Genomic DNA, 10,390 nt, shown 5'->3' on the forward strand with positions numbered 1-10,390 from the left:
CTCGTTAATCACCTATTTTATCGCCATTAACGTTCCCTCTACCGATTAACTCGAGCTTGGAACGCGCGCGAAACATCGTTACGAATTAATGGTCGTTTCGATGAAATCACCGGTGGTCCAGCTCGAAATAATCAATAGGAAATACGAGACTCTTGCAAAATTATGTCAATCGGTCAGCGGTGGCTGTCGGTTAGGTTAGGCTAACACGTTATATCCGCCATGTTCAAAATTTCATTCAATGCGGTTAGTTCGAATCTGGCTGCTCACTGGGAAAATTATGACAAGGAGAAAAAGATCTTCCTTGTGATGACTTATTAGGAATTCAACAATTTAGAAATGGGTTAACAATTTGAAGACTATGGAATTTAGGAAATCTGCAATTTCGCTATTATGTATATCTGACAAAGTTTTATATAAAAATTCATGAGCAGAATTTCTCTCCCAAGTCGTTAGATAATATCTATATAAACGAGAGCAGGAGCAAGTACAGAAACTGCTTATTCAGCGAAACGTAACCATGAACGGGTTCTCTATTTTTGTCACTTAAATATCAATTTCTCTCCAAATCACCGAAGCTGGTTTAGAATCAATCTTCGCCGACAAAGTAGACAACCACTCTCTCCAACGACCACAATCACCTCGTTACTCCGCGAATGCTCACGCTTCAACGTGATGACAGCATGATTTCCCATAACCTGAACTAGCTCTAATCGTTTGTTAGTTGATATCCACGTGCTCTGGTTAGCGATTGCAGCGATCGTTCACATCGCAGCACGATCAACTTCCCGCAACGGCACGTTTCCCAACTTAGTAGCACAATTTAATCGTATCACGTGCAATTACCTCTCGATCTTTCCTCCACTTATGTAAGCGCTTTTGCAACAGCGGACCCGATGATCCGCGACGCGCGATCAACGTGAAACCTGAAACAGGCTACAAACCGAGAGTCGTTATTCAATCATCTCGTTTTCGTTTAGAACCGCAACAATGTTGTCTGCACGAAGGATAACCACGATCCTGCTGGTTGTACAATCGTGTTGAGACGACTGAACGTCACGGTTCAAGGTCGCCGTTTGAGTTCAATCTCGTTGTTCCGCCGGTTAAAAGAACAGGGAAATAAGAAAAAAGAGGAACGAACAGAAAGAGAAGAGAACGACGACGGATGATCGATGGTGAGAATCGGTTGGACCAGTCACTGTGGCTTCGTACAGGAGAAGACATCAGCTCGTGGAGGAGGTGCCAGGACTGTACATTCGGCGCCTCACGCTTGAAGACCCCAGGAGCACGAGGGAACCCTCGAGTTCAAGGTCACAGTCCCCGGCACGCCATATCTGTCATCCTACCACCGGTTACGTGCCCTCCTCTAGAAGATCCTCCAGGTATTCTCCCTCTCACTTTCTTGCGGACAAACTCTCACTCGTCTGTTCTGAACTTTGGATTCGGTGCACTCGATGCAGGTCACTGGGGATTCGTATTTCGCTCGGTGTGGATGCTTCTTGCGTTTGTGAACCTGTAACGCGAACAGTGTTTGCTTGCATTCAAAGTCAGGGCTATTGCCGACACTCGTGTTTTCATACAGGCTTAAGGTAAAAATATCGAGTATTATTACGAGCAATATGTCCCACTCAAATATTGATCTGAGAGATAGGTGTTTCAAATAAAGTTACGTGTATACAGAGAGTAAATTATCTGGAATATATTTCTTCTTTGCGCAGGGGAAATGTGGTCAAGTTTTTCGTATCATTTGTTTATTAAATGTCTGTTAAATAGTACTAAATATAAATGACCTGTCTATTAAATAGTATCAAATATAAATAGTCTGTAAATAGTCTTGAATATGTTTTTTAAATAATACAAATCATCAATGTTCTGTCCCATGCCATATTTCTTACTGTTTCTGATGAACACTGTCTCTCAACCCCTTTCTTTTTAACATCCTGCACTTCTACTGAAGCGATTACCGAGTTAATTAGCAAAGAGCTGATAATTAAATGTACCCCGATAATTAATCACTACAGAAAAAGTTCATGTTGCAATTTTATTCTCACGATCGGACGGTAACGATTCTAAAAGACGATTGAATCCCGTAGAGATTTCTTGAACGATTAACTGAGAACTTCGATCTAGTAAATGATTCTTTCCTCTGGAGTCTATAGGGATGTAACGTGACGTGGAAACCCGTAATTAAACGCACTAAAATTTAACTGTCGAGATTGGGACCGCGTGACTCTATAAAACTTCAAAAGCGATCATTCCATCACAAACTTATGTTATGGTGTTATTAATATCGTACCAAGAAATAGTATTTTTAAAACGAAAATGTATAATTAAATAATATTGATAATAAAATTTCCAGGAGTTTACACCACGAATTTTACATCTGCGTACCATAGCGGGTACTGGACCTTGGTCTCTCAATGTTCTTCGTGAATTAGCCTTTTTCTGCGTTCAAACACGAGTATTATATTTCGTGGCTGACCCCTCAGAGCTCGAGATTCAGACAAGGTTACCGAGTTTATTGCGAGTTTAGAACGTGCTCTCGTTTCTCGTGAATCCACCACCAATGGATCCGATGGCCAGCTTCCAGAAAGAATTCTTTCTTTTTCGTCAACGAGGTTGCTACTGGCCTCGTCGACGCGTTATCGTGCCCCATTTATCGACGAGATCACGATAACATTCTAGGTTTTTTGCTGCATTTTTATCTGCTATTCTGCGAATCCAAGCGACCTCAGCTAAACTATGGTGTTTACTGCAGATAGACTAAAATACTTCTGCTTATTTAGTTTTCTACCAGTAGTTTTCGTACGATCAGTGTAGTTGATTTCGCAGCTGATTTTGCAGTGTTGTTAATTTGTTGTAAGATACTTGCTCAGATTATTGTAGAACCTCGTTATAGAAGAGTTGCAGAAAAGTGATCATAATTTTGTCTATCAGCATATCAGTAGATTCACAATCTTAAAACATCAACTTTGAAAATTTATTACTTAATACTCACATATTTGATACATCTACTATTTAATTACATGGTCATATATTTTTGGCACGAATATCCTAAAATCATGTTACGAATTATATAATCACAGGGTGTAATCATGCAAAAAATTATCTGCTCGAATATTAGCTACTCGAAACCTGAAAGGAAACTTGTTCTTTCAGAGAGAAGTAATTTAACGTAATCAGCCTTTGTAAAGGACAAAAGGTAAATTTTGAAAAGACGAATATTTTGAGAGATAATGGCGTTTATAAATTAAAACTCAGGAATCACCCCATAAGTAATTGGCTGCAATCTTTTAATTTTACATGCAAAGCAATAATAACAACATCTTATTCCCATCAAAATTTTCCCATGCTATACACTTCGTTTTAGTTCAATCATCTTATTATCCTTCATCTTTACGACGTCCTTTCTCTCATTTTTTTCTAAAGTCTTTGCACGCGAGATTTTCCGCTTTTATTCATGCACGCTTTTCTGGAAATGACAGACGTTCGTGTTCGACCGTTGCGGGCCATCGACAATTACATACAACAGTTATTCAGGTTTCAGAAGATATCCTTTCTTACAGTCGTTAAGGCTTCTTCCTTGACCGTGAGGAATCATTTCGAAGGATCGTTACCCAGTGAATCTGAAAAGCACTGGTAACTTCATCGTGACGTAGTGCATTTCGCCGTCGCTTCTGAAAAGTCCTAAGTCTCTATGTTTCTTTTATACATCGTTCTTTTCTTTCGTCACTGCGTTCATAATTCTTTATTAACAGCTAATAAAATTTCACTAAACATATTCTATTTCATCTTCATGAAATTCATGTTGTTTTACTATTTTCCAAGCTATTTTCACTCCAATATAAGGTGTCTCATTTAATTGCGGTACGTCAAATTTTTAGTCATGAAAACGCAACAACTATTTCAATGGTTACTCATCAATATCTGACAGTGATCTGTTTGTTGACTATATTGAAAATAAACCCTGCACAAGGTTTTCCCTGATCACGAATTCCCGACGTTCGAGTAAAAATGTGAGGTTTCAAATGTGAAATGTTTCACAATCGTACATTGTTTCTGCGTTAGAGTTCGTGTCTGAGGTCGAATGTTACGAAGCAAAGGTTAAAATTAATTCAAAATTCTAAATTTTATTCCAAAAGCGACGTTCAAAATCTCTAAAACCACCTAAACGAATATTGCCACGTAACAGCAAATGAAATAGTTACAGGTCGTGGTTGGAGAGGATCCGGAAGGAGAGACCACCGTTCCTGACGATCGTTTCATTGGAACTGCCAGAATGCTCGGTTCCTCTGATCGAGTCACAAGCTAGCTCGCGAAGGACGAGGCTCGAAAACTCGACGGGTTCGATCGAATCCAAGGACGAGGTTCTGAAGGAGCTTCTGGAGAAGGTCACGGTGACTGGAAAGGTAGAAGGAAGGGTGGAGCCACGTGGAGCAAGGAAGAGATCATCGAGGAAGTCCCGGGGCAGACGCAAAAGGGGCGAGGAGTTCCTGGAATGTACGAAAGGAGTTCCAACCCTTGAAGAATGTACGAGGAACATTGTCGAAGGTCAATTCAAAGTCTGCTGTTCGGTTCAACGTTTACTCATTGGCATTCCTGGTATTTCAGGACGCGTAAGGGAATCTATTTTATGCATGGTCGATGCTCTGGACCTTCGAGGATCGATTTACTATTGAATTGTAAAATTGAGAGAATTGATGGGTTGATTATACGATATTTTTGCGTCAGTTATTAGCTTGGTCTTGGTTGAATAGTTGTTAGAAATTAAGGATTTTGAGATGATATTGTTAGTGATTGTTACTGTTTGTTAGTGAAATAATTCTGCTTTATTAGTTGAGTAAACTGTTACGTTTATAGAGAAGACACGGTTACTTTCGTTTCGTTCGGTACATTTACTACGTTGAAGGTGAACAGGTTGCAGTTTATAGGTGCAATCTAGCGCCTACTCGTATGCAACCCTATATGTTTCTCCCTAACTAGCCCTTATTCAAAAGATCTCTACTTTATACGGGAAGTTGAAAGCATAAAATATGGAAGCATAAGTGAAACAGAATAAAATATTAACTAACAACGTATGACCATATTATCTACAATGCATCTCCAAATTATTGCAGTCTCCTAAATTTACAATTTTATACTAGAATTACTTTTTCATTGAATATCTAGTTAGGCTAAATTATTATTAAAGTTTTATAAACATTTGCAAATAGCTAATATACCTTCTATTGTCATAAAAACTTGAATCGCTGAAGATATTCTAGACCTAATGTATCTTTCCAGTTCCAATAATACTTGACTCTCGAATTTCAGGGAGCAATCGAAGGCTTTTGTCGAATCTGAACCTCCAAGATGTCACCGAATGCATCTGTTCCGAGATACCAGCAAACTTTCGCCTCCATATCGGCAAGGAATCGGAGGCGACCCGAGATTCGCGTTCACCCAGCCCGGAAATGACTCATACTATAAGAATTGCGATGAAGCAGCACGATCGTTCGACTTACGGTCTCAGCGACAACGAAGAAACGGAAGGAAATAGAAAATCACGGCCGGAAACCAACGGGAGTAACGCTCGGAGAACGAGGAAAGAGGTAGACAGGGAAGAGTGTGACAACGGTGTGCAAGATACCTTAAATTTCACATTGAATTGCAGCAGCCTGCAACTGATGTGTCGGCACAGAAACCTCAGATCTGGAATAAGCCGTGAAAAGCAACCGAAAACGAAAACAAGGAATTAATCTAAATTATTGTGAGACTTTCATTGTACTGCCATGGCTGATACATTTAGAATTTATAGGTTTTGTGGTAAAAATATAGCATAGATGTAGCTGGACGCTACACCACGGCAATATAACAACACTACGCTGCGGAACATGTCACGTGACATTACAATGGATGAAAATGTAAAGTATGGCGATATCACGCGTATGGCAATATAACGATTCACTGTATATTGATTAAATGAACTAAAATAGAATAAAGCAGTGATTGGAATACTTAGATTAGCATATTTAATTTGAATGTACAGTTTTGTAAATAATGTATTACTTTAAATGGTGCTAGTATTTAAATATATAACATGCATGTTGTCTCTATGTATGTAATTTAGGATATTGTAAATAAACTTTTCGTGAAAACTGTGTTACTAAATAATACAAAGATTGTTATTTGTAGTCATTTATTTAGCTTTTATACATATTAGAAGGTACTGGTATTTCAAAAAATTTTAAGAATCCTGAAGAAAGTTTGCGTAAGACAATATGGACTGAAAATTGATTTTATATTTAAAGAAAATGAAATCTAAAAAACATACAATATCCCAATTTGAACTATTTTAGCATACTGGCACCAGGAGTTTTAAAAGCCGTTTAAAATTTGTGTGTTCACTTCATTACTATTATCTCACATTTGAGGTGTTGCTCACGTTAATACCTTACAAGATCAAATCACCGTAACAAATTAAGGAGAAGACAATGATCGATTCTCCGCCACAGAAATATTCGAATCAGAGAAATTCCATCGAATTAAGTATTTCCTGGCAATTATGAAAATGAAGCCAATCACGAAAAGCTCGTCGGCCATCGTGAATCTCGCGTGGCAATAAATCGCGTATCGTTGCTCAAGATTTCCACGAATCGAGCACGCATACTTTCACGAACGTGCGTCCAGTTAGTCTATTAATTAGCTCGCCTAATAAATCGCGACTGGCCCGGGGTATAAGACAAGGAGAAGGAGGAATCTCGAACATGGAAGAAAGAAGAGACGACCAAAGAAGAAGAGAGTTTCGTTTCATGGTGGACCAGAGCAGAGGAGATGAGAATCGTGAGTCTAGGTTGGCCCCTCGGAAGGCCAAGCCAGCCCAAACCGGGTGAGAGAAGTTGGCCGGGTTCTCTTCTCTTTCTTTCTTCTTCTTCTTCTTCTTCTTCTCTGGTCCCCCTCTGCACGCCTCGTCGCTGTTCTTCATCGCATTTTTATTTTGTCTGTGCTGTGTGCGCTGCTCCTTCGTAGGGCGAAAATGGTTCATGGCCATTCCTAACCGCCGATTTCGCCGCGGATCCTGCCAGGAGTATCGACCTCTGTTCTCCTTGCTCCTCCTGATCCTGTAGCCATCGAGTCGGGACCACGTGCAAAATTCTCGATTTTCGCGTTATTATAGAAAAGTTGCGAAATTCGTAAGGAAAATTAAATGTACTTAATTTATTTAAAAATTGGGTTACATATTTCTCTATTATGTTACAAAGTGACATGATGTGTTTGTATTGAACATGAGAAATTTCGCTAAATATTTTTCAAAATATAAAAGTTTTCTATATTAGTACTTTGCGTTATTGTCGTTGAATAAGACAGCATAAGTTATATGGTTGATATGGTATTGTTCTCAAGATAATTTCAACGACATGACATTCACGTAACCTTGAATTTTTATACAGTGATTAGAAATATTAACAATGAAGAAGTTTGAAGAAATTAATTTGGAGTTTCTGAAATACCATCTCCAATTATTTTGTCCAAAAACCAAAATTGATTTTTATCAACCCACCACTGAAATTTTGTACAGATGACAAAAATAAATGGCATTTTGTACAGCAGATGATCATTGATTAAAAATGAAAACTTGTTAAAAATTTGTTCGAATTAAATGTAAAAAAACATTCCCCCTATTATTTTAAAGATTCACGTGCCTCACGATGAAACCGAATGCTCCAGCGAGCAATCTATCATAATCGCTATAAGGACACTGCCATAATTTATGATTCGCTCGAGAACAATGCTGCGTACGAAAAAAGTTCATGTAGAAATGTCGATTACAAGGAACGAAGATTGAATGAGATTCAGCAGGAATGAAACGAAGCATAGAAAGGAAACAATGTTTGAAGACGAGTGATCAAGTAAAGTAGGTATTTTAGCAGGTACTTTCATCCGCTCGTATTACCAGACCAGTAAAAGAGTAATAGCTCCGACTTCATGAAGTAACTCTTCTCATGGTTCAAGGAAACGGATGTCATTTTTAAGGGAAAATTATGACGCTATTCGTTTGGTACACTGTAATTGTGAGAAGACTATAATTATTTAATACGATAATTTAGATAAATATTAGTAACTAATACTACATGGACGACATTGGGAAGTCATTCTTATAAAAAATAGCACAAAATTGTTATAGTTTGCATATATTGCAGTTTGTTTGTTAATACATTATCGTTTATTTCCGATATAAATACGTCATCAACAATGTTATTTCGTAGCTTTATGTAATAGCAAAATTTTTTAAATTAATCGTAAGGTGTGAGATGAAAGTGGATGATTATTTCTTTAAAGCATGCTTTAAGATTTTTAAGGCGATTAAGAGCAGGAGGAATGGTATTTTACATACTTATCAAAATATTTTCCATCTGCTTTATTCAGCTTCTCCGTTTATCGCGATTATGCTCTTTCGCGATTCGTTCCTCTCTCCTCGATTTGCATTTCTTCATCTTCGCGGGTACCGTATCCTCTTTTACTGCATCCTTGAAATCGATTAACGCGTTTACTCGATCGAGACGAGACCGAGTAACGCGAATCCGATCGCGAAAACAAAGAGGACTTTGTGCGTCGTTCGCTGATGAGACCGCGACGCCTTCGCTCGTCTCTTTTCTTCGCTTTTTTTTTCCCTCCGATGGCCGCGGACACAGCTGAAAAGGGGATAGAACGAATCCACGAGGAGGCAGAACACCGTGGAGATAGGAAATTGGTATGTTGATTGCCGCGTTGAAAACGAGAGAAGGAAAAAAGAGAAAAGAGAAGAGTTCCGCGCTTCAGCGAACCTGACTCCGCTCGGCTCTCGAGAAACCGCACAGATTTCTTCGATTCCTCGAGAATTATCGAACGCGTCCGTTCGATTGAATCATGCATCGTGAAACGAACAAAACTGTTCAAACCGTGCGGAACTTGGAAAATTCTACGTTTTCTTTTTGGGACAATGAGGAAAGAAAATGAGACATGGTTTGTTTTGATTATAAAAATATTTTTGTCTTTGAAAGTAGGGGCAATGGATGTCTTGTTTTAATAAGAAAAGGTGATAATAGGTAGAGGCAGTTACAGTTAGTGGTTTTTAGGAATTTTAGAGCATTTGATAAGGTTAAGGTTTTGGAGGTATAGGAATTGGGGGATCTGGAAGTAGAGATTTGGGGATTTGGGGATTTGGGGATTTGGGGATTTGGGGATTAGGGGATTTGGGGATTTGGGGATTTGGGGATTTGGGGATTTGGGGATTTGAAGATATGGAGATTTTGGGATTTGGTGATTTGGAGATTTTGGGATATGGGGATTTTGGGATATGGAGATTTTGGGATATATGGATTTTGGAATTTGGGGATTTGGGGATTTGGAGATTTGGGAATTTTGGGATTTGAGGATTTGGAAATTTGGGAATTTGGGAATTTGGGGATTCGGGGATTTGGTGATTTGATGATTGGGGATTTGAGGATTTGGGGATTCGGAGATTTGGGAATTTTGGGATTTGGGGATTTGGGAATTTTGGGAATTTTGGGAATTTTGGGATTTGGGAATTTGGAAATTTAGGAATTTGGGAATTTGGGAATTTGGGAATTTGGGAATTTGGAAATTTGGGAATTTGGGAATTTGGGAATTTGGGAATTTGAAAATTTGGGAATTTGGGAATTTGGAAATTTGGGAATTTGGGAATTTAGAAATTTGGAAATTTGGGAATTTGGGAATTTGGGAATTTGGGAATTTGGGAATTTGAGAATTTGGCAATTTGGAAACTAGGAAATTAGAAAGTTAGAAAATTAGAAAATTTGGAATTTTGGAGATTTGGAAATTAGAAAATCAGGGAACTAGGAAATTAGGAAATTAGGAAAATTGTAAACTTACAAATATAAAAATGTAGAAATCCCAAAATTTGAAAACACAGAAAGGGGCTTTTGGAAAATTAAAAATATAAGGACTTGAAAATTTGCAAGATCATTAAATATGAATATGTTAAAATACCAAAAAAATTTGTAACCTTGAATATTTAAAAATTATTAATTCACAGTGTTCATAGTAAAAAATGAATTTATAAATTTTATAATACGAATCTTCGAAATTCAAAATAAAATAAAGCTCGCAATAAAAAACAAAATTTCATACTCATATATAAAACTGATTTATTTGACACTATTAATGAAACTCGATCGTACATGAGAGATAAGACGATTTATAAATGCGGAGTAACAAAGAATACATTTGGTCCTGTTGATTATGATTCATCCATATCTCTGTCGCAATATCTTCGCCTGCTTATTTCTTGAGATTATTTTAAGACGCGCGTAATATAGTTGAGAACAAATTAAATACTCCTGCATTAATTGTATATCAAGATATCATGGTATCCAAATGTGATGCTGATACA

The 10,390-nt window shown here is 37.9% G+C and overlaps 1 protein-coding gene across 1 annotated transcript; it reads left to right on the top strand.

The window, feature by feature from the left end:
• Positions 1 to 336: 336 nt before the first annotated feature.
• On the top strand, positions 337 to 6,192 carry LOC105661932 (uncharacterized). The gene is made up of 4 exons (XM_076529287.1): positions 337 to 340; positions 1,178 to 1,379; positions 4,208 to 4,548; positions 5,311 to 6,192. The coding sequence occupies exons 1-4, from the start codon at positions 337 to 339 to the stop codon at positions 5,733 to 5,735; spliced, it is 972 nt and encodes a 323-aa protein (XP_076385402.1). The 3' UTR covers positions 5,736 to 6,192.
• Positions 6,193 to 10,390: the final 4,198 nt, after the last annotated feature.

This window comes from Megachile rotundata, chromosome 1, assembly GCF_050947335.1.
Source record: "Megachile rotundata isolate GNS110a chromosome 1, iyMegRotu1, whole genome shotgun sequence".
NCBI lineage: Eukaryota > Metazoa > Arthropoda > Insecta > Hymenoptera > Megachilidae > Megachile > Megachile rotundata.

What these genes read in the sequence shown, in the direction of transcription:
- LOC105661932 (XM_076529287.1), top strand. An exon ending in TCCTCTAGAAGATCCTCCAG is followed by an intron (nt 1,380 to 4,207) that starts GTATTCTCCCTC and finishes AAATAGTTACAG; the next exon opens with GTCGTGGTTGGAGAGGATCC. An exon ending in TACGAGGAACATTGTCGAAG is followed by an intron (nt 4,549 to 5,310) that starts GTCAATTCAAAG and finishes CTCGAATTTCAG; the next exon opens with GGAGCAATCGAAGGCTTTTG.